This window comes from Trichomycterus rosablanca, chromosome 7 (genome assembly GCF_030014385.1).
Source record: "Trichomycterus rosablanca isolate fTriRos1 chromosome 7, fTriRos1.hap1, whole genome shotgun sequence".
Taxonomy (NCBI): domain Eukaryota; kingdom Metazoa; phylum Chordata; class Actinopteri; order Siluriformes; family Trichomycteridae; genus Trichomycterus; species Trichomycterus rosablanca.
In genome coordinates, this window is record NC_085994.1 from 24818637 (window position 1) to 24844384 (window position 25748).

The 25748-nt window shown below is 41.7% G+C and overlaps 1 protein-coding gene across 1 annotated transcript in view; it reads right to left on the minus strand.

The window, feature by feature from the left end:
• The window catches only part of brpf1 (bromodomain and PHD finger containing, 1), an 85268-nt gene extending 59520 nt beyond the window's left edge, over positions 1–25748 (minus strand). Inside the window, exons 1-8 of the mRNA XM_062999165.1 lie at positions 25704–25748; positions 25351–25441; positions 19165–19418; positions 18655–19098; positions 14548–14737; positions 5347–5634; positions 3757–4250; positions 510–672 (exon numbers count right to left, since the gene is read on the minus strand). Of these exons, the coding sequence (XP_062855235.1) occupies positions 510–672; positions 3757–4250; positions 5347–5634; positions 14548–14737; positions 18655–19098; positions 19165–19376 (1791 nt within the window). The 5' untranslated portion in view covers positions 19377–19418; positions 25351–25441; positions 25704–25748. The remainder of the gene's footprint in view (positions 1–509; positions 673–3756; positions 4251–5346; positions 5635–14547; positions 14738–18654; positions 19099–19164; positions 19419–25350; positions 25442–25703) is intronic.

The window sequence follows — 25748 nt, forward strand, 5'->3', positions numbered from 1 at the left end:
CCACAACAGGGCCATCCCAATTTCATATATTGCCAATCACATCTTTAGTAGATATCTGGCTGGTCGATAGCCCCGGTGAGATCTTAAACAATACAATTGTTTTAGAAATTGAAAAACTATAAATAATAAGGGTATAAGCTGAATGTCAGTATTAACAAAATCACCATATTTCAGAATGTCAAAAAATAAATTGCTATTTAATATAATTATTACATAACAGTAATAAGCAGAAGTAGGTTCTGACACAAAGGTGATAGAAAACCTGAAAACTTTGGCTTAAAACACTGGGTTGCCAATATAATTGTTATGGGATTTACGTGATTCACATATATATAGATCTTGGTCTTGTCTTGGTTTACACTAAGATGCTCATAACAGCAATGATACCAGACTCATTCTAAATGCAAAACTAAACATCAGTAAGACTAAATGTTAACAAAGTAGCAAGTGCATTATTTTATCATTTTAAGTGAGTGTATGTAAGCATGTGTACAGACCGAGGTTATAGCAGGTACAGGCTCTACGTTGCGTTGTGACTGCAGGTGAGTTTGAAGGCGGCGCAGGAGAGGAACGCCGTTGCGACTCTGTCTTTTTAAGGTCCAATAGGCGTGCAACCTTTGCATGAACTGACTCTTTCTGGGGACTGTTAAATTGGCTGTGATCTGACTCAGTCTATATAGAATATGAGAGAAAGAGAAAGCTGAGTTATGCAAAAACTCATTAAAAATAAATAAATAAATAAATAAATAAATAAATAAATAAATAAATAAATAAATAAATAAATATACAGTGTATCACAAAAGTGAGTACACCCCTCACATTTCTGCAGATATTTAAGTATATATTTTCATGGGACAACACTGACAAAATGACACTTTGACACAATGAAAAGTAGTCTGTGTGCAGCTTATATAACAGTGTAAATTTATTCTTCCCTCAAAATAACTCAATATACAGCCATTAATGTCTAAACCACCGGCAACAAAAGTGAGTACACCCCTAAGAGACTACACCCCTAAATGTCCAAATTGAGCACTGCTTGTCATTTTCCCTCCAAAATGTCATGTGATTTGTTAGTGTTACTAGGTCTCAGGTGTGCATAGGGAGCAGGTGTGTTCAATTTAGTAGTACAGCTCTCACACTCTCTCATACTGGTCACTGAAAGTTCCAACATGGCACCTCATGGCAAAGAACTCTCTGAGGATCCTAAAAGACGAATTGTTGCGCTACATGAAGATGGCCAAGGCTACAAGAAGATGGCCAACACCCTGAAACTAGGCTGCAGCACAGTGGCCAAGATCATCCAGTGTTTTAAAAGAGCAGGGTCCACTCAGAACAGACCTCGCGTTGGTCGTCCAAAGAAGCTGAGTGCACGTGCTCAGCGTCACATCCAACTGCTGTCTTTGAAAGATAGGCGCAGGAGTGCTGTCAGCATTGCTGCAGAGATTGAAAAGGTGGGGGGTCAGCCTGTCAGTGCTCAGACCATACGCCGCACACTACATCAAATTAATCTGCATGGCTGTCACCCCAGAAGGAAGCCTCTTCTGAAGTCTCTACACAAGAAAGCCCGCAAACAGTTTGCTGAAGACATGTCAACAAAGGACATGGATTACTGGAACCATGTCCTATGGTCTGATGAGACCAAGATTAATTTGTTTGGTTCAGATGGTCTCAAGCATGTGTGGCGGCAATCAGGTGAGGAGTACAAAGATAAGTGTGTCATGCCTACAGTCAAGCATGGTGGTGGGAATGCCATGGTCTGGGGCTGCATGAGTGCAGCAGGTGTTGGGGAGTTACATTTCATTGAGGGACACATGAACTCCAATATGTACTGTGAAATACTGAAGCAGAGCATGATCCCCTCCCTCCGGAAACTGGGTCGCAGGGCAGTGTTCCAGCATGATAATGACCCCAAACACACCTCTAAGACGACCACTGCTTTATTGAAGAGGCTGAGGGTAAAGGTGATGGACTGGCCAAGCATGTCTCCAGACCTAAACCCAATAGAACATCTTTGGGGCATCCTCAAGCGGAAGGTGGAGGAGCGCAAAGTCTCGAATATCCGCCAGCTCCGTGATGTCGTCATGGAGGAGTGGAAAAGCATTCCAGTGGCAACCTGTGAAGCTCTGGTAAACTCCATGCCCAGGAGAGTTAAGGCAGTTCTGGGAAATAATGATGGCCACACAAAATATTGACACTTCAGGAACTTTCACTAAGGGGTGTACTCACTTTTGTTGCCGGTGGTTTAGACATTAATGGCTGTATATTGAGTTATTTTGAGGGAAGAATAAATTTACACTGTTATATAAGCTGCACACAGACTACTTTTCATTGTGTCAAAGTGTCATTTTGTCAGTGTTGTCCCATGAAAAGATATACTTAAATATCTGCAGAAATGTGAGGGGTGTACTCACTTTTGTGATACACTGTATATATATGTACACAATGGACAGCCATAACATTAAAACCACATCCTTGTTTCTACACTCACTGTCCATTTTATCAGGTCCACTTACCATATAGAAGCACTTCGTACTTCTACAATTACTGACTGTAGTCCATCTGTTTCTCTACATACCTTTTTAACCTGCTTTCACCCTGTTCTTCACTAGTCAGGACCCCCACAGGACCACCACAGAGCAGGTATTATTTAGGTGGTGGATGATTCTTAGCACTGCAGTGACACTGACATGGTGGTGGTGTGTTAGTGTGTGTTGTCCTGGAATGAGTGGATCAGACACAGCAGCGCTGCTGGAGTTTTTGAATACCGTGTCCACTCACTGTCCACTCTATTAGACACTCCTACCTAGTTGGTCCACTTTGTAGATGTACAGAGACGATCGCTCATCTATTGCTGCTGTTTGAGTTGGTCATCTTCTAGACCTTCATCAGTGGTCACAGGACGCTGCCCAGAAGGGGCTGTTGGCTGGATATTTTTGGTTGGTGGACTATTCTCAGTCCAGCCGAGACAGTAAGGTGTTTAAAAACTCCAGCAGTGCTGCTGTGTCTTATCATTTCATACCAGCACAACACACACTAACACACCACCACCATGTCAGTGTCACTGCAGTGCTGAGAATGATCCACCACCCAAATAATACCTGCTCTGTAGTGGTACTGGGAGAGTCCTGACCATTGAAGAACAGAGTAAAAGAAGGTTAAAAGAGCATGCAGAGAAACAGATGGACTAGTGTCAGTAATTGTAGAACTACAAAGTGAGTAAGTGTAGAAACAAGGAGGTGGTTTTAATGTTATGGCTGATCGGTGCATAAACACACACTCCAGGATCAAGCATTGTTACAACATTCATGTGGGCCTGTTGATTAGACAGCAGGGCTCATTGCAGCATCAATAAAATAATACCCCATCATACCTTCCCTCCATCAGACACGGCCAACTGTGTCTGTAGAGTGCTTGACCAGACCAATGAAACGGCTAAGATTCGAACCCAGCTATCCATTTTAAGGGTGGATAAAGGATACTACAAATACAGTTCTGTTGCCAACGGGTGTATAAAATTCTTACATTAACCCTACTGAACACCAGCCAGGCCTTCCCTTCCAATAACAATGCCTGACCTCAAATGCTGTTTTTTTTCTTAATGGGCACAAATTCTTACAGACACACTACAAAATCTTAAGCACTCTAAAACAGGATGGAAATGAGATGGACAAAAAGCACATACAGTACCAACTCCCCATCCCTAGTGTGTATTCCCTGACAAATATGTGTGTATTTGTACTTCATTAAGCAGACCTGTGTGGTGGTATGCACGGCACGGACACCACCGGCGCAGCCGCCCTCTTTTCTGCCAGGATCCTCCTCGCCCGCTTCAGCTTCCTTCTTGACTTAGCCTTTGCCCTTTTGGTCCTCTCCTCTCCAACCCCACCTCCGCCACCATCTTCCTCGTCCTCCTCGTCTGCCTCGCTGAGGGAGGAGCCACTGCCAGTCCCACCCCCGATCGGACGGGCCGACCCGGGGGGCGTGTGAACGTCACAGTAAGCAGTCTTACGCACACTGAAAGAGGTGCCGTTAGCGCCCGTCTCGCGGACGGGCTCCATCTTCATGTAGAGGCCGGCTTGTTGTGCACACGTCACGTGGAAAGCAGTGTAGCAGTTGGCTTTGTGGCACTGGATGCACGCGCCCGAGCCGCGTTGTTTACAGATGTAGCAGGTCAGCTTCCAGCGCGCGGACGGGATGTGCTCGATGCTGTCGATCGGCTCCAGGAACACAGTGTTGGCGAAGCACACCTGCAGCGTTTTAGAGAATGTATTTATTTATTAGGATTTTAACGTCATGTTTTACACACTTTTGGTTACATTCATGACAGGACAAAGTCTTTTAATGTCAAATACAGTCATGGACAATTTTGTATCTTCAATGTCTTTGGACTTTGAGGGGAAACTGGAGCTCCCAAAGGAAACCCACGCAAACACTGGGAGAACATGAAAGGACCTGGACCACACAGAAAGGACCTAGACCTTTATGCTGTGAGGAGAAAGTGCTACCCAATAAGCCACTGTGCTGCTCTGCATTTTAGAACAAGAAGGAGAGTGTTCAGTGGAGACTCCTTGTCATTTTTCCTTTATTATATCCCAATCTAGTCATTTATAATTCCCAAATGCGAATCCTCTGCTGCTTGTACAACCCCTGATCTGATTATGGACAACTGGATCACCATATGCCCCCTCTGACACGTGTCCAATCTGAGGCCGCTTCTTATCCCCTGTAAGTGTTGGGTTCCCACACAGGGCTTTATTGCGTACGGAGAGCCACATTAGGCTAGTTGTGACTTGCAACCGGACCTGTCATGAAAATTGCATATCGCAGCAGGAAGAGACCCGTCTGACCTACCCTCCCTTACATTTGGTTTCGTCACATTCGTAAAGTCATTTTTTAAAGTGAACGTTAACTTTTAAATGTCCAAAATGAAACAGTGAAGTGAAGTAGCTCTTCTTTTTTGCCAGCCAGCAGGGAATACAACACAGGCATGGAGGAACACAGCCAAAACAGGCAAGGAGGGATACATTATACTCTGTGTATTCCTCTGCTGCTCCTATAGCGACAGTGGTGCAGGGGCAACAATGTGATAACCTATTCAGTCTTCCCTTCCTCAGTCACAGCCAACTGTATCTGTAAAGTGCCCACCCAGAGGTCCACAGAGGCACCACAGAGACTGGAACACCAGTGTCAGGGGTCTATTATGGTTAGTGTGGACTCTGTTATAAGTAGTTTGGCCTTCTGCTAAAGATCTTTGTCTTACCTCACCATACAGGCATCTCCATAACATGTTTTGTAGCTCTTTGTGTTTGTTAATAAGAATAAGCATAAGGAGACAACTCTTACCTCGGGTATCCACAGCGCACACACAACATGCGCCCAGCGGGCATCGTCCGTCTGCTTGAAGGCTCCACCTTTATTAGGGCATAAGGCGCAGTCGACAGCTCGAGATGGGGACTGGAGGCAGCGCCGGCAGAGCCACTGGCCCTCGGGGATGTACGGCACTCCGTAGCACTCCTGGTGTACGGCTAGGTTGCACATATCGCAGAACAGGATCACATTGCTGTTCTGGCACTCGCCATCGTTGCAGATACAGCAAACGGCATCCTCGTCGATGAGAGCATTCGGCTCACCCTGAACAACAGGAATGATGGGGGAGTGTTACAACAAAAGCAGAGAAGAGCAGATGTAGTTCAACATATTTCTTAATTTATTCATGCAATTAGTCTTCCGCTGCTGGGGATCCTGACTGCGCTCGAGGAGGGTATATTCGCCTGCCCCATGCCCCCTCGACCCCTTCTTTTTAACCTGTGCCTTGGTGAATTCACACATGAGCCTTTTCCACTTCTGTGCCTTAGGCTGCTAACCAGGGTCCTTGCACAGCGTTTGAAGACCCCGCCCACTTTATTATTCTGGTCTTTTTCCCACCCAGCAGACTTGATGGCCAATTTTTGTCTGTTGCAGGCACTGCCAATTGTGCCCGAACTGGAGAGTTCAGAACCTCAGCGCTGGTGTGCTAGCGGAATATCCAGCTGTGCCACCTGGGCGCCCCTAAAACAATTTTTTTATTCATTTAAACATCCATATCACCCTTGGGGGTTAAAATGAACCCTTCCCCCCTTTGCATCCAACTTGAATAGGCCACAGGCTAGTTCACACCGCCCCTGCCAGATATGAAGCTGTTACTCATGCTGGTATTTCGATCAGACAGTAGGACTTGTTATTGCAGCAGAAAGGCCTTTCATCACTCATCCACGGCCAACTGTGAGTTGAGGGCTCAGCTAGGCCAGGGGCACTGCAATGACTCAAACTTCACCGAGCCATGGAGGTAGTGGGCTAGCATACTAGCCAACAGCACCACTTAAGTGCCTCAGAGAGAAGATCTTACATTCTCCTCAAGATGTCTCTAATATAGAGTGGAATGCAATCTTACATCAACGGCTGCACCAGCAGGTTTGACTGTCACTATAATGTTCTTACTATGAAATGCTGCATTTGCCTTTTTACCAGTCTCAGTGACTCATTTGCTGTCCGCAGTGTTCCTGTTTTGACTGGTCTGTCAAAATAATCTGATACCAAAAAGTTTGGGGATTATCCAGATGCAAATGTCAACTAAATACTGATGTTTCTGTTGGTTAGCAATGATATTAATGTAGATGTTTTTTCTAGGTTTGTTTGGTACTTTCTGGAGAGAGATTTTAGCTGTTCCAAGTTTCCTCTATTTGGCTCTCACTGGAGTTTGGTGGAGTCTTAGAGCCTTAGAAATGTACATGAAATAGTTTAATGCCTTTTTGAGAGCACTGGAATTTTCTTAGATTGTGGCATAGCGTTCATATAGACAGTTTTATGTAACTACTTGACTTGGCTTTACTGTTTGAGAGAGTTGAATGATTGTGGTTTTAGATTGCCAATTAAATGTAGTAGTGATGACTTAGTAACTAAAAGGGAAAATTACTGATGGAATATTATATATGGGTAATATGAGTGTGGGATGACTGTTCCTTAAATAAATAAAATAGCTTTACAAAATGTGTTTTTTACTCAAGTTTGCTTTTTGTATCATTTAATGATCTGAAACCATTTAGTGTCACAACTAAGCAACAACCTGCAATTACTAGGAGAAAACACTTGAAAGGCAATATAGAAAGTAAAACTGTGTATTTAGTGTACACACACACATACAGTCATGGCCGAAAGTGTTGGCACCCCTGAGATTTTTCCAGAAAATGAAGTATTCCTCCCAGAAAATGATTGCAATTACACGTTTTGTTATACACATGTTTATTTCCTTTGTGTGTATTGGAACAGAGAAAAAAGGCGAATTTGACAAAATTAGTGGCACCTTTTCAAAATTGTGGGTAAATAACTTTGTTTCAAGCATGTGATGCTCGTATAAACTCACCTGTGGCAAGTAACAGGTGTGGGCAATATAAAAATCACACCTGAAACCAGATAAAAAGGAGAGAAGTTGACTCAGTCTTTGCATTGTGTGTCTGTGTGTGCCACACTAAGCATGGAGAACAGAAAGAGGAGAAGAAAACTGTCTGAGGACTTGAGAACCAAAACTGAGGAAAAATATCAACAATCTCAAGGTTACAAGTCCATCTCCAGAGATCTTGATGTTCCTTTGTCCACAGTGCGCAACATAATCAAGAAGTTTACAACCCATGGCACTGTAGCTAATCTCCCTGGACGTGGATGGAAGAGAAAAGTTGATGAAAGGTTGCAACGCAGGATAGTCCGGATGGTGGATAAGCAGCCCCAATCAAGTTCCAAAGAAATTCAAGCTGTCCTGCAGGATCAGGGTGCATCAGTGTCAGCGTGAACTATCCGTCGACATTTGAATGAAATGAAACGCTATGGCAGGAGACCCAGTAGAACCCCACTGCTGACACAGAGACAAAAAAGCTAGACTGCAGTTTGCCAAAATGTACGTGAGTAAGCCAAAATCCTTGTGGACATCTTGTGGACAGATGAGACCAAGATACAGCTTTTTGGTAAAGCACATCATTCTACTGTTTACCGAAAACAGAATGAGGCCTACAAAGAAAAGAACACAGTACCTACAGTCAAATATGGTGGAGGTTCAAAGATATTTTGGGGTTGTTTTGCTGCCTCTGGCACTGGGTGCCTTGACTGTGTGCAAGGCATCATGAAATCTGAAGATTACCAAAGGATTTTGGGTCGCAATGTAGGGCCCAGTGTAAGAAAGCTGGGTTTGCGTCCTAGGTCATGGGTCTTCCAGCAGGACAATGACCCCAAACATACTTCAAAAAGCACCCAGAAATTAATGGAAACAAAGTGTTGGAAAGTTCTAAAATGGCCAGCAATGAGTCCGGATCTAAATCTGATTGAACACCTGTGGAGAGATCTTAAAATTGCTGTTGGGAGAAGGCACCCTTCAAATATGAGAGACCTGGAGCAGTTTGCAAAAGAAGAGTGGTCCAAAATTCCAGTTGAGTGGTGTAAGTAGCTTGTTGATGGTTATAGGAAGCGATTGATTTCAGTTATTTTTTCCAAAGGGTGTGCAACCAAATATTAAGTTGAGGGTGCCAATAATTTTGTCTGGCCCATTTTTGGAGTTTTGTGTGAAATAATTTTTCGCAGATTTTTTCCAATACACACAAAGAAAATAAACATGTGTATAACAAAACGTGTAATTGCAATAATTTTCTGGGAGAAATACTTTCAGGGGTGCCAACACTTTCAGCCATGACTGTATGTATGTGTATCTATAAACATATACACCGATCAGCCATAACATTAAAACCACCTTGTTTCTACACACACTGTCCATTTTATCAGCTCCACTTACCATATAAAAGCACTTTGTAGTTCTACAATTACTGACTGTAGTCCATCTGTTTCTCTGCATGCTTTGTTAGCCCCCTTTCATGCTGTTTTTCAATGGTCAGGACTCCCAGGACCACTACAGAGCAGGTATTATTTAGGTGGTGGATCATTCTCAGCACTGCAGTGACAATGACATGGTGGTGGTGTGTTAGTGTGTGTTGCGCTGGTATGAGTGGATGACACACAGCAATGCTGCTGGAGTTTGTCCACTCACTGTCCACTCTATTAGACACTCCTACCTAGTTGGTCCACCTTGTAGATGTAAAGTCAGAGATGATCACTCATCTATTGCTGCTGTTTGAGTTGGTCATCTTCTAAACCTTCATCAGTGGTCACAGGATGATGCCCACAGGGTGCTGTTGGTAGGGCTGTCGCGCTAACTGCAATTTTGAAATACCGCGGTATAGACCAGCCATATAAAACGTGAACAACCGCAACACCGCGATGTTCACGTTTTTTCTTTCTTTCTTTTTTTTTTTTTGTTGCAGGCTCCATCTTGTTTTACGCATGCATTCGGGCGTAATAAATGTTAAATAAATTCATAATGAAAATGAGCTAAGAGCGACATTTTCCCGCAACCTGTTCGCATGCGTTGCTGCTGAGTGTCAGGCTTTGTGTTTTAAAATGTAAACAATGGCAACATTAATTATAGGCAAGTTTATTAATGATTAAATTGAGTTCACACTCAATAAAATACTTGTAATTGTAAGCCTTGGCGTACTAAAACACTTAATGACTGTTAATATGGCATTGCAGCCTGCAAATATTCTCTTGCTGGCTTGCTGGAATGATTTAAATGTATTTTTTCGTTGAATAAAAATGTATTGAAATGAATAATAACTTAAAATGTAGTATATATTGTTATGTTAATTATACCTAATAAATAGATGGTTAATAGTGGCGCGACAACCAGGCTAGATTCCTCTGCTCTCTAAAGTCGCATGCAGGTACAGTACACGTGTGTATTAGTGAAGCGAGCACACACACCATCAGAGAGAGTTTTTAGTGCCCTCGGGAACATCGCTACCCCACTCAGATCCTCTCTCAAACCACATCAGGTGAACATGTTGGTTTTTCTAGCGCGCATGATAACGCAGGTTTAAGGTCTTACAGACTTTATTCTATTTTTTTTACCATATTTTGATTAGATGTGCATTTAAAATATTTAGCCTAAACACTTTTTTTTTTTCGTTTTACAGTGTATATCTATCCTAGGCTAGAAGCTAAATTTAAACCTTTTTTAATAGAGAAAAGACGTGCATTCTTATTGCGCATCTTAGCTCTGTTCTGTATTTAACAATAAACACGCACTTGATTTGTCCTAAAGCTCTCATCTTTGTCATTATAAAGCAATAATATACCGAATCATAGCCTAACAATAAAGCTTGTTTATATAGCTCTAAAATCCAGATAAATTAAGTAATTTTCAAAATATATATATATATATATATGTTGCGATAATATCGCATACAGTGGTGTTGAGCCGCCTAAATATCGAGAGGGGGAATTCTTTCACCGCAACAGCCCTAGCTGTTGGCAGGATATTTTTGATTGATGGACTATTCTCAGTCCAGCAGTGACAGTGAGGTGTTTAAAAACTGCTGTGTCTTATCCACTCATACCAGCACAACACACACTAACACACCACCACCATGTCAGTGTCACTGCAGTGCTGAGAATGATCCACCACCCAAATAATACCTACTCTGTAGTGGTCCTGTGGGGGTCCTGACCATTGAAAAACAGCATAAAAGGGGGCTAACAGCATGCAGAGAAACAAATGGACTACAGCAGTGTTAATTTCGTTGACGAATGATTTTCGTCATAGTTTTCGTCAACGAACCTTTTTTTCATGACGAAAACGAGACGATAACTAAATAAAAACTACATAAAAGGATAAAAACTATGACGAAATGAATTGACACTTTCGTCAACGAATAAAAACGAGACGAAAATGTTTGGCAGGGACGACATCCAATAACTGATTTAGTTTTGTGGAAGGTAGGGACAAGTTAGACAGAGATCCAATCATAACTACTTATCATAACATACTACGTATGTGGAGGGGCGGGACAAGCCGATTAGCCATCCAATCAATACTAATCTTTTGCGGTACCGCGGTAAGACCACACTCGCACACATTTGATCTAAACCCGGAAAGACCAGACTAGCCTGTAAACTTTCTTTACTCATGGAACTAGGTTAACTCCACAATGTCAACAGGGAGAAAGAGGAGAGTCGATATATGGACACATTTCTCATTTGATGTCGTGAAAAACAAGACGATGTGTAAACCATGTGGGGCGACGATCTCGGGTAAAAACACAACAAATCTGAAACGACATCTGGCACTGCTGGCAGTAATAATGGCAACATAATGGCACTGCTGCTTTTACAGTACCCAGTTTTATAAAGAATGTAATATGCAATTTGTTATGAACAATGCATATATTTTTCAGGCAGAGCAGGCTTACTGGTCATTTATATTTTGTTATTGTTATGCTCAATAAGCAAGGTCAGGTAAATAAAGATGTTTGAAATAAGTTAAATCTGTTTTTGTGTGTATTGTACATTCAAACATTAATAATATTCCATAACTGGTTAAAAATGTTTTATTTTGTGTAAGTGTATATAATGACTTCAATAATTTAAGGGAACTGATGAAAAAGCATTTACATTTTACACCCTTTATATTTATTTTAGGGTGGCACGGTGGTTAAGTGGGTAGCACTGTCGCCTCACAGCAAGAATGTCCTGGGTTCGAACCCCAGGTGGGGCGGTCTGGGTCCTTTCTGTGTGGAGTTTACATGTGACGTGTCTGCGTGAGTTTCCTCCGGGTGCTCCGGTTTCCTCCCACAGTCCAAAGACGTGCAAGTGAGGTGAATTGAAGATACTAAATTTGTCCATGACTGTGTTCAATATAACCTTGTGAATCAAATAAACTTGTGTAATGAGTAACTACCATTCCTGTCATGAATGTAACCAATGTGTAAAAACATGACGTTAAAATCCTAATAAACAAACAAACAAACAAATATGTATTTTAGTCGACTGAATCAACTGTAGATTTAGTCGACTAAAGTCTTATGATAATTAGTCGACTAAAACTAGACTAAAACTAGACTAAAACTAGTGCTGGACAATAATTCGATATCGATATATATCGCGATAGAAAATGTTTCAATAACGGTGATATGATTTTTAAACAAATTCGATCGATACACATTACGTCAGTGCGTGATGACGTACGCTTCAGGCACGACGCCAGCGCTCAGCGTTACCGCTCTGATTACACTCCGCTACAACACGGTAGATATTAGCGGCTAAATGAGTTCAACAGCTGTGAGTGAACGAGCATCCACAGTTAAAAAAGAAGCAGACGAACTAGTTGATAAGGGAGAAAAAAACTAGACTCTTTTTTTCTGTAGTCTTCAAGCACAATACCTGATATAGCAAATTCTGCAGCAACTCTAAGCACTTTTGTTCGAAAATGTTTACATACAAACAGCCCCGGTTCTGGACTGCTTTGCTTGGGGGGGCAGTAAAACCTAATGAGGGGGCATGTTGATAGTCATGTTTTTGAAGCCAGAAATATATTCAAGGCTTGATTTGTGCATGAATGATGACAGCCAAGCTATTGATACTGGCTTAAAGTGATGTATGAGGTAAAGAAATAAAAATGCATGTTTTCGAACTTAAACTTAAAACCCAATGATTAAAAAATACATTATTATGTAAATGGAGAAAAAAGATTATCTAATTGTATTTCATTTTAATACGCCCCCTTAATTAAATTGCCATTAGTTCATTAGCCTAACCGCTAACGGCTAATAAAATAATTTAAGCAACACCTATGTAAGAGGTAAGTAACATTAAAGCAACGAAAAACCACAGTTAAGCAAATATTACCATGTGGAAGTCAGTTTAAACTCAGAAGAGTGTTTACCAGTATACCTGCCTCTCGCTCACACTAACAGAACATATACTGCCGAACTGAACTGTTTGGGGCAGTCTGCCGATTTTTATATGACTCAAAGAGCCAATCAGGAATAAGCAAGGAAATACTGTATCTTCACACTGTAAAACAAAATGCATTTTTGTGATTGGTTCAGAGATAATTTTAAAAATAGCCGTTGCTTGCATTGTGCTTGGGGGGGCAAAGACACAATTTGGGGGGGCAATGCCCCCCTCAGCCACCCCCCTAGCACCGGCCCTGCACAAATAATAATCAGTCCATGTTGTGGATTAAAGTTGGTTAAGACCAGAGGTGGAAAGTAACATTTACCCGCGTTACTGTAATTGAGTAGTTTTTTGTGTACTTGTATTTTTTTAAGTAGATTTCACAGCCTGTAATTTTACTGTTACTGAGTAAAATAATAAACGCTAAAGAAATCGTGTCTGGGAAACTGCTGCAGTGAATTCTGCGACGGGGAGTCGAATCTTTTGTCTCGGTTCCTTTTAAAGAGCTGTATATATACATAACGACTCCCAGAAGCGGTTCCTTTATTTCAGTTTAAAGAGCCGTTCAATAGATTCGAATCATTCTACGACACATCACTAGTGGTTATACAGTTTTAAAAAGTTTTATGGGACTAAAATGACACATTACACATCCCTAAATGTTTTAAATGTTGTATCAACATGTTTCTTCTATTATATTTGAATTAAAAACAACTATTGTGAGATTTATGTCATGTTTGCATTACACAGAAGAGACACGCCCTCCTGTTAATAAAGTAACGAAGTGAAGTTTACTCTAGTACTCAGAGTTACCTTATACTTTTTACTTGAGTAGATTTTTAGACTAGTAACTTTACTCGTACTTGAGTAAAAATACATTAAAAGTAATAGTACTTTTACTTGAGTACAATATTTTAGTACTCTTTCCACCTCTGGTTAAGACATGTTAATATATTATATTATATATTGTCAAAGCTTATGTTTATTTGAGAATGATGTCGTGTTTTTCTCTGTATACAAATGCTGAATACAAGTAAAAGGTAAAAGCTAATTTATTATTATTATTTCTAAAATATTATGTAGTTGTAAAGGGTGAGATTTCATAGACTTTTGCAGGGTTCAGAGGTTTGCAGGTACAACCTGTCAATGTTGGTGTTCTTGGCAGTTTTTCTGACATTTGTATTATTCATATCAATATCGGAATTATATCGTATCGACCGAAATTAGGAGTTATATCGTGATATAAATTTTTGCCATATCGTCCAGCCCTAACTAAAACTAAAACAATTCAGATGACTAAATTATGACTAAAACTAAATGACATTTTAGTCAAAAGACTATGACTAAAACTAAATCAAAATTTGCTGTCAAAATTAACACTGGACTACAGTCAGTAATTGTAGAACTACAAAGTGCTTCTCTATGGTAAGTGGAGCTGATAAAATGGACAGTGAATGTAGAAACATGGAGGTGGTTTTAATGTTATGGCTAATCAGTGTAAATGGAGTTACAACCCATCCCTGGCAGTGCTAGACCTGTTTATATGGGGTTTTGTAGTTTGGATCTAAAAGTCTAAATTCATCATGAGCATAGCATACCATTATTAGACTCTGGAGCAGTGAATTAGATGTAACATCTCCCCTTAAAACATTATAAATAATAATAAAATAATGAGACCAACAAGTGGCACAACACAACACAAACATAAAAAACATGTATGAGTATAGATCAAACCTTGTTATGACTCTCGAAATAGGACTCCTTCTCTAATCGATCCATCAGATACTCGAACACCTCCTGTGGGATGGAAGTCACCCCGTCGCTCCGCCGCTTGTCATTCATGATGTCCAGCCAGATGTAGTCCTCCTCATCGATGTCATACTCTACCTCCTCATCCAGCTCCTCAACAGACTTATCTATGTACCTGTGAGAGGCAGAGGAGACAGGAGAAGGATTAGATTAGTTTTTTTTTATGTCTTTATGTATTTTCTCCCCTTGACATTGCATCATGCTTCCTCTCCACCAATGCCGATCCCTGCTCTGATTGAGGAGAACGAAGCTAACCCACGCCCCCTCCGACACATGGGCAGCATGCTGTATGCATCTTATCACCTACACTTTGACGAGTGCAGTGCAGCTTAGCTGCGTGTACGGAGAGACACACCCTAAGAGCACTCTTTTCTCATCTCTGTGTAGGCGCCATCAATCAGCCAGCAGAGGTCATAATTGCACCAGTCATGAGAGAGAGACCCCATCCGGCTTAGTCCCGCCCATCTGAACAACAGGCCAATCGTTGATCATGTGGCCGCTCAGCCTCAGCTCGCAAGGCAGAGCTAAGATTTGATACGATGTATTCGAGATCCCAGCTCTGGATCCAGTGTGTGTTTTTTTTACCGCTGCGCCACCTGAGCGACCCTAAGGATTAGATTGTTGTGTTACAAAATAAAAAGAGAAGAGGTTTATTACGCTAGACCACCACAGCTGAGATCTGGGTTAGAATCTTAGCTATGATATTAGCTGGCTGGGCATTTACACAGACTATTGTTGGGGGGATTTGGTGGACGTGATGGCTTGGCACCCTGTCCACTTACAGAGAATAAAGCTTTATTTAAAACCATCATCCACGTGAAAAAGTAATTACCCCTTTAACTCGATAAGTATTTGTGCCAGCCTATGCTTTAACAATTGCAATCAAATGCTTGTGATGAATCTTTTACATCCCTGGGCAGGAATTTTGGAGGAATCTGTGAAGGAATCGCTTCCTTGCCACAGCATCTCAATGTCAAGTCAGGCCAGGCCAAAACCTTATTTTTGTTTATTCAGGTCATTCAGAGGTGGACTTGTGAGTATGCTTTAGGTCAGTGTCCTGTTTTTGTTTGCTATTTTGTTTATGCATTTTTCCCCTTTTCTTCCAATTTAGCGTAGTTAATTCGTATTCCTCTGCTGTACACTCTGATCGTCAAGTCAAGTCAATTTTATTTGTTGTCTCAAAGCAACTTTACAGAATCCAGGACCTACAGACCAAAAACTCCTGTTGAGCAGGCCGAGGGCAACAGTGGCAAGGAAAAACTCCCTTAAAATTACAGGAAGAAACCTTCAGAGGAACCAGACTCAGCAGGGACCCCCATCCTCTTTGGGTGGCCTAGAGGATAATTTGAATAAATAGGATATACACAAATCATACAAACACAAAATGAAACTGAACTGAAAGTTAAAACTAGCAAAAAATAATTGGAGTTCTTCATTATTTGTCTGTGATAAAGTCCGTAGTGAGTTCTTGACATTTTTGGTGCAAGGCGCTCGCGTCCGAGCAGTGCACAGTCCACCAACCCCTTCTTATTCGTCCACACATTCTGTGAATACGAGCGTGAGGCCAGTATTCGCTTACATCAGACCTGGGCATTGTACGGCCCGCGGGCCGGATGTGGCATCCCTAACCGGCCCACATGAGGTTCGAGGCAATTAAAAATTAGATGTAAATAAATGTACATCAAACATGCAATACAACAGGATTGATTTTGACGGGAGCGCTGCATCTTTAAATGTCCGTAAGTTTCGATTTACGTCTGTGCGAGTGTATCAGCTTCACCGTAATGCGAACAGAACTGAGTGTGACTGACGGTGGAGTTTTTAACAAGACATGAACTTCTGAAGTATTTATTAACTGAAGTCAGGTGTAACGCTGGTTAAGGATCACAATTTAGGCTCTAAATCACTGTTATGGTACTAAACAGAGAAATACAACAACATGAACGATGCGGAGCGTCACACCTGAAGCTTCACTAACTAAACTGCAAAAGCAACACAGACTTTTTAGAAAGTTTAACACATGCAGAACTGAAGCAGTCAGCACCAGCTTTGTGATTTTAAAAAGAAAATCCAACAATAACAAAGGACTGAAAAACCAAATGTGGTAATTAGACTCAAAACAAAATAGTTTAAAAACCTGCACATTTGTTCACTTTTTTTTTTTTTTTGCATTTGTTTGTTTAAAAAGTAAAATAATGTTGAGGTATTTTCTCTGCCTACTTCTAATTTTCTGATTGTAACATCTAAACATTAACAGCTTATTAGAACTGTACAATTTACTGCTTCTCATAAAGAGTGGGCAGTTGTAGCCTAGTGCTTAAGGTACTGGACTAGTAAATACAAGGTCACTGTTTCAAGCCCCTCCACTACCAGGTTGCTGCTGTTGGGCCCTTGAGCAAGGCCCTTAACCCTCAATTGCTCAGACTGTATAGTGTAACTGTAATGTAAGTCGCTTTGGATAAAGACGTCAACGCTAAATGCTGAAAATGTAATGTAAATGTAAATAAAGAGATAAAATTAATATTGAGAAGAATTAAGTTCACCTTATTGGTCCGGCCCTCCACAACAGTCCCAGTTTCTTATGTGGCCCCTTGGAAAATTTAATTGCCCACCCCTGGCTTACATAGAGCCATGCACTGATCTCCGTGCTCCTCCACTTTCTGTACGGGAGCTTTAGGCTACTAACCAAGGTCCTTGGTTAGTCTAAGACCCCACCCACATTCAGTCCGGTCTTTTACCCACCTGGCAGACTTTAATGGCCAATTTTGTCTGCTGCAGGCATTGCCAATTATGCCGCTAGAGCAGGGGTGGGCAATTAAATTTTCCAAGGGGCCACATAATTCTGCTCAATATTAATTTTATCTCTTTATTTACATTTACATTACATTTTCAGCATTTAGCAGACGCCTTTATCTAAATCGATTTACAATATAGTTACAGTATACAGTCTGAGCAATTGAGGGTTAAGGGCCTTGCTCAAGGGCCCAACAGCAGCAACCTGGCAGTGGTGTGGCTTGAACCAGCAACCTTCTAATTACTAGTCCACTAACCACTAGGCTACAACTGCCCACTCATTATAAAAAGCAGTAAATTGTACAGTTCTAATAAGCTGTTAATGTTTAGATGTTACAATCAGACAATTAGAAGTAGGCAGAGTAAAAACATCAACATTATTTTACTATTTAAACAAACAAATGCAAAAAACAAACAAAAAAACAAATGTGAACAAAATGTGCAGGTTTTTAAACTTTACACTATTTTGTTTTGAGTCTAATGAGTCTCATTTGTTTTTCTGTCCTTTGTTATTGTTGGATATTCTTTTTAAAATCACAAAGCTGTTCCTGACTGCTTCAGTTCTGGATGTGTTAAACTTTATAAAACAGTCCTTGTTGCTTTTGCAGTTTAGTTAGAGAAGCTTCAGGTGTGATGCTCTGCATCGTTCATGTTCTTATATTTCTGTGTAGTACCGTAACAGCGATTTAGAGCCTAAATTCTAAACTTCAGAACTTCCTGTCTTGTTAAAAACTCCACCGTCAGTCACACTCAGTTCTGTTCGCATTACGGTGAAGCTGATACACTCGCTCACACACGTAAATCGAAACTTGCGGATATTTAAAGACACAGCGCTGCCGTCAAAATCAATCCTGTTGTAATGCATGTTTGATGTACATTTATTACATAAATTGTAATTGCCACGGACCTCATGCGGGCCGGTTGGGGATGTCTCGCGGGCCGGATGTGGCCCGCGGGCCGTACAATGCCCAGGTCTGCGCTAGAGGATGCCCAGCCGACCGGTAGCAGAGCTGAGGTTCGCACTCTGGAGTTCAAAATCCCAGCGCTGGTGTGATAGGGGATAATCCAACTGCGCCACCAATGAAATGATGAATAAAAATAGTGCTTGTTCACAGCACTGTATTAGCCTTCATGCTTCAGAACAAAATTAATAAGGCAAATGACCAAGATGAAATTTCTTGGCTGGACCCTTTAAAAAAAGCACCGGACTCAAGTCAGTTGACACATATTATAGTTTACCTGTAGTAAGATGTCGGTCTCAGCGGTGCATCAGGCCTCTCCTGATCCAGCTCTCGAAACACAGCCTCAGGTAGCTTCACAGCCGGCCCTGCTGGATTTCCATGATGATGCGTGCTGTCCCTCTTTTTCTCTTTACTCTTGTGCTTTCCCGATTTAGGAGTGGTCCCTGCTCCTTTGCCTCCATTTGCTGCAGCGGGGGTGTCTGGCCTGTCCTTTGCATTTGTCCCACCCTCACTGACCCCATTCTCGCCGTTGCACGTGGCCGATCCTCCTGCTCCATCCTCGGCCTCACTGTCCTCCTCGGACAACACATCCAAGTCCTCGAAGATGCTGAGGCGGTGCACTTTACCCCCGATCTCCAGCTCCACCATGCGCTGAGCCTGAGCGTACGTCATCGTGTCTCTTCCAGGGGAAGGTGAGCGATCGGAGTGACCTGCAGGGCTACTGGGTGCTTCCCCATGCCCAGACATTGTGCTGGCATTGCCAGGCTCATCACCATCTGCTGATGACGGCATAGAGGGACGACACGGACGGCCCTTGCGCTTCTTCTGTGGCGTTACCGGGGTGGAAGGTGGGTTGTCGTGGTCATAGTGGTACAGGTGGTACTCTATGCCGCTGTAGCTCTTGTATACCTTGCGGCAGGTCTCCACCGGGCATTCGTATGGAGGTTTGGTGGCGCGCAGGTTGTGGCAGAATGTCTTCACGTCGAAGTCTAGCCCCATGCTGTTAGCGCACAATGCAGAGGAACTTATTTCAGCTTACATCTAATGGGAAGGAAGTTGAGAAAGTAGTAAAGTTATACTCTTGATTTTAACTTTTTTAACCTCTAACCATTTAGTATTCACATCACATTCTGAGTTGACTTTCCCATTGTAATGCTTGTGGCTCAGTCTAATAAGTGTAAAATATTCCTGTTTATGTGGGCTCAAAGTCATCAGCTGTAGTCAATTGTACAGCTAGAAGTCTCAGTATACAGAAAAATAATAGACACAGATCAGCCATAACATTAAAACCACCTCGTTGTTTCTACACACACTGTTCATGTTATCAGCTCCACTTACCATACAGAAGCACTTTGTAGTTCTACAATTACTGACTGTAGTCCATTTGTTTCTCTGCATGCTTTGTTAGCCCCCTTTCATGCTGTTCTTCAATGGTCAGGACTCTCCCAGGAGCACTACAGAGCAGGTATTATTTAGGTGGTGGGTTCTCAGCACTGCAGTGACACTGACATGGTGGTGGTGTGATAGTGTGTGTTGTGCTGGTATGAGTGGATCAGACACAGCAGCACTGATTAAGTTTTAAAACACCTCACTGTCACTGCTGGACTGGGAATAGTCCACCAACCAAAAATATCCAGCCAACAGCACACCGTGGGCAGCGTCCTGTGACCACTGATGAAGGTCTAGAAGATGACCAACTCAAACAGCAGCAATAGATGAGCGATCGTCTCTGACTTTACAGCTACAAGGTGGACCAACTAGGTAGGAGTGTCTAATAGAGTGGACAGTGAGCGGACACGGTATTAAAAAAAAAAAAATCCAGCAAAGCTGCTGTGTCTGATCCAGTCATACCAGCACAACACACACTAATGTCAGTGTCCCTGCAGTGCTGAGAATGATCCACCACCCAAATAATGCCTGCTCTGTGGGGGTCCTGATCATTGAAGAGCAGGATGAAAGGGGGCTAAAAAGTATGCAGAGAAACAGATGGACTACAGTCAGTAATTGTAGAACAACAAAGTGCTTCTATATGGTAAGTGGAGCTGATAAAATGGACAGTGAGTGTAGAAACAAGGAGGTGGTTTTAATGTTATGGCTGACCAGTGTATATTGATAGATAGAATCAATTTTGAATCAACGTAAGTTGACATAATTTTGAGTTTAAATGAAAAACATCTAGTTCTCTTGACTAATGTCCTCATGCCCTGATATTTAACCCCCAGCCTCAGTACTTGGTTAAACCTCCTTCTGTCTTGATAACCTCTAACAAACAATTTCAGTAAGTGAAACCACTTCAAGATACTCCATGACTGATTCCTTTACCAAGCTTTGGTTGACTTGGAGGTGTCTTTGGGATTGCTGTCTTGATAGAAAGCCTAACTATTACTAAGGTTAAAATTCACCACAGAAAATACAACGTTCCTCCTCAAATGGATTGGTATTTCTGTGAATCCATGATTCATCCAGATGGCCAAAAGGTTCAAATGTTGATTTGTCACCCTGCAGAACTGTGTCTCAGAACTCTGCAGGCCTATCCAAATCCCTTCTGACCCATTCCAGTTGAACCTGTTTGTGCTTGGTCAAGAGTGGCATGCGTAGGGAGCCCGGCCATGAAGTCCTTAATCGCTAAATAATCTTTAATGGTTGCCACTGACACACTTGTCCCACTCTTTATCAGGTCATCCTTTAAGTCTTTTGTTTTATGGTTTCTAAGCCCTCTGGATGAAATTTCTAACATGGCATAGCAGGTTTGCTGCTGTTCAGAATGTGCAGACAATACTCCAATGGTGTCTCTATATACTGTATGTCTAGTGCATTGGAAACCGTGTTACACCCACTGCCCCTTGGATTCAATGTAATTATCTTCTTGTTCAGCTTTTGTGACAGCTTCTTAGTTTTCACCATGGTTGCAACACACCTTGAACATCTGAATCTCTGTGTGGTGTTTATCTACTGATCAGCCATAATCTTAAATCCACCTCCTTGTTTCTAAAAAAGCATGCAGAAAAAACAGATGGACTACAGTCAGTAATTGTAGAACTACAAAGTGCTCTTATATGGTAAGTGGAGCTGATAAAATGGACAGTGTGTGTAGAAACAAGGAGGTGGTTTTAATGTTATGGCTGATCAGTGTATAACATCACAGACAAAGTCATCTAAGGGTTGTTATTGAGTTCCCAAGTTTAACGTATACAAACTAGCAGTGGGTTATAAGTCAACAATATAATGTAGGGGTTGTATAATTGTGATGTAGCAGTATTAACTACATCATTTATTTTCTTTATTTATTTGATTTATTATTTAACTGAAAATGATCATTTAAAGCACAAGGTTTGAGTTATAAATCCTTAATTCATTTGGGGGTGGGGGGGTTAAATATTCTAAATGCAACTGTACACTAAATGGCCAAAGGTATGTGGACAACCCTCCTAATTATGAAGTTCATATGTTACAGCCAAACACACTGCAAACAGGTGTATAAAATCAATTACATAATTAAATAAGCTAGATGCTTCCGGGCGGCACGGTGGCTTAGTGGGTAGCACTGTCACCTCACAGCAAGAAGGTCCTGAATTCGATCCCCAGGTGGGACGGTCCGGGTCCTTTCTGTGCAGAGTTTGCATGTTCTCCCCGTGTCCGCGTGGGTTTCCTCCGGGTGCTCCGGTTTCCTCCCACAGTCCAAAAACATGCCACACCAGGCTAATTGGAAACTGTCCTATAGATATAGATTGTCCTATAGATACCTAGCCACTAGATGCACAAACCAGTGCATTGTAGTGCCGGTTCCAAGCCCGGATAAAATAGGGAGGGTTGTGTCAGGAAGGGCATCCGGCGTAAAAATTGTGCCAAATCAATGCGGATCATGATCCACTGAGAGCCGACCTCGCAACCGAACGGGACAAAGGCCGAGGAAGAAGAAGAAGCTAGATGCTTCCAACTTTGTGGCAACAATTTGGGTAAGGCCAAGGTCCATGAAGACAAGTGGCCAAGAGGGGAGCACTGTAAGAAAAACACAGCAAGAAGCAGTGGCGTAACTAGGAGCTCATGGGTCCTAGTGCAAAAAAAAAAATTGTATATATATATATACGTGTATATATGTGTGTGTGTGTGTGTGTGTGTGTGTGTGTGTGTGTGTGTGTGTGTGTGTGTGTGTGTGTGTTTATTCTACATATACAGTATATCAGTGTTTGCTATATATTTCCTGTTTGGCTTGCCATAATACATGCATAATACGTGGGGGGGGGGGGGGCAGTAAGGTGGGTGGCCCCCCTGCACCATAAATATACTACAAACTTATGGTCAGGCATACTTTTGGCCATGAAGTTTACATGTCTCAAGAGGAAAATGCTAAACCAAGTGGTATGTACAGTACCAGTCAAAAGTTTGGACACACCTTCTTATTCAGTGGTTTTTCTTGGTTTTTCTTGATTTTTCTTGACTATGAAGGAACACATATGGAATTATGTAATAAACAAAAAAGTGTTAAACAAACCAGAATAACATTTATATTTTAGATTATTCAAAGTAGCCACATTTTGCTTTAATGACAGCTTTGAACTCTTTTGCCATTCTTTCAATCAGCTTCATGAGGTAGTTACCTGGAATGGTTATCCAACAGTCTTGAAGGAGTTCCCAGAGGTGCTGAGCCCTTGTTGGCTGCTTTGTTTTCACTCTGTGGTCCAACTCATCCCAAACCATCTCAAATGGGTTTAGATTAGATTAGGTAATTTTGGAGGCCAGGTCATCTGACGCAGCACTCTATCACTCTCTTTCTTGGTCAGATAGCCCTTACATAGCCTGGAGGTGTGTTTGGGGTCATTGTCCTGTTAAAAAACAAATGATGGTCCCACTAAGAGCAAACAAGATGGGATGGCATGGCGCTGCAGAATGCTGTAGTAGCAATGCTGGTTAAGTGTGCCTTGGATTTTGAATAAATCACCAACAGTGTCACCAGCAAAGCACCTCCATATCGTCACACCTCCTCCTCCATGCTTCCTGGTGGGAACCACACATGTACAAACCATCCACTCACCTTTTTTGTGTTTTACATAGACACGGCAGGTGAAACCAAAAATCTCAAATTTTGACTCATCAGACCAAAGGACAGATTTCCACTGTCTAATGTCCATTCCCTGTGTTTCTTTGCCAAGTAATCCTCTTCTTATTATTGTTCTTCCTCAGAAGTGGCTTCTTTGCAGCAATTTGACCATGAAGGCCTGATTCACGCAGTCTCCTCTGAATAGTTGATGTTGAGATGTGTTTGCTACTTGAACTCTGTGAAGCATTTATGTGGGCTCTAATCTGAGGTGCTGATAATTTACAGTTTCTCAGGCTGGTAACTCTAATGAACTTATACTCTGCAGCAGAGGTAACTCTTGGTCTTCCTCTCCTGGGGCGGTCCTCATGAGAGCCAGTTTCATCATAGCATCTGATGGTCTTTGCGACTGCACTTGATGATACGTTCAAAGTTCATGAAATTTTCCGGATTGACTGACCTTCATGTCTTAATGTAATGATGGATTGTCTTTCTCTTTACTTAGTTTAGTCAAATAGGGCTAGTCACTGTATAGACCTTTGTACTAACCCTACCACTGCACAATACAACTGATGGTCTCAAACACATTAAGAAGGCAAGAAATTAACTCGACAAGGCACACCTGTTAATTCAAAACCATTTCAGGTAACTACCTCATGAAGCTGATTGAAAGAATGGCAAAAGAGTTCAAAGCTGTCATCAAAGCATTTTTGGTTTCACCCGCCGTGTCTATGTAAAACACAAAAAAGGTGAGTGGATGGTTTGTACATGTGTGGTACCCACCAGGAAGCATGGAGGAGGAGGTGTGACGATATGGAGGTGCTTTGCTGGTGACACTGTTGGTGATTTATTCAAAATCCAAGGCACACTTAACCAGCATGGCTACTACAGCATTCTGCAGCGCCATGCCATCCCATCTTGTTTGCTCTTAGTGGGACCATCATTTGTTTTTTAACAGGACAATGACCCCAAACACACCTCCAGGCTATGTAAGGGCTATCTGACCAAGAAAGAGAGTGATAGAGTGCTGCGTCAGATGACCTGGCCTCCAAAATTACCTAATCTAATCTAAACCCATTTGAGATGGTTTGGGATGAGTTGGACCACAGAGTGAAAACAAAGCAGCCAACAAGGGCTCAGCACCTCTGGGAACTCCTTCAAGACTGTTGGATAACCATTCCAGGTAACTACCTCATGAAGCTGATTGAAAGAATGGCAAAAGAGTTCAAAGCTGTCATTAAAGCAAAATGTGGCTACTTTGAATAATCTAAAATATAAAAGTTATTCTGGTTTGTTTAACACTTTTTTGTTTACTACATAATTCCATATGTGTTCCTTCATAGTTTGGATGTCTTCAGTGTTAATCTACAATGTAGAAAAATAAAAAAAATCAAGAAAAACCACTGAATAAGAAGGTGTGTCCAAACTTTTGACTGGTACTGTATGTATAGATGGATGGATGGATGGATGGATAGATGGATGGATAGATAGGATAAGATAAGATAAGATAAAAAGATAAGATAAAAAGATAAGATAGAAAGATAAGATAGAAAGGATAGATAGATACTTCATTTATCCCGAAGGAAATTATTGGTCGACTAAGGTAGTACCAAGTAATACGTAACTTGGACTTTAACAGAATGTACGGATCATTGTGACCTTACTGTACACATCTGGAATGACCTGTATGAAGTGTCGCCTTCTATAACTTCGCACCGGACAGCAACTGGAACCGTGCAGTGCTGTGTACAGAGCCTAGCATCCAGGCTAACTGCTCCAACCTATCATTAAACTGACTGTGGTTCATTCCCAGTTCTTACACAGTTGTTAAATCAGCATTTAAAATACATTCACGCATGCATGACCTGATCATCCCATCATTAATCCATTCACCTCATCACACCATTCACAGTGCAGTATGAAGTGATCAACACTCACTACTGTCAGTGCAGCCCGACCTCCAGTCCGATCCACTTCTCCAGTCAGAATCACAGTTACACTCCCTTTATGTCCGACTAGATCACCAGATCTGATTAATAATAGCAGGAATTGTAGTAAATCCAGCGGTTAAACCTCAGGAAAGACTGCAATGCAATCACACAGCTACTGACTGGACCAAACAAAAGCTCCTCCACTCTCAAGCACGGGCGCGCGTTGCCACATTCGCCATTATCACACCATTACAGTCTGTAGCGAACTAACAACCAAACATTACCTATTTATAAAGCATTTTAATCACAAATCCAGATTGTATCGTGCATATTCTGTAATTATAAACAGTCCGTACGCACATGTGCCGAATACTGTATTTCCCCACTTCCTTCTTGTTTTGAACT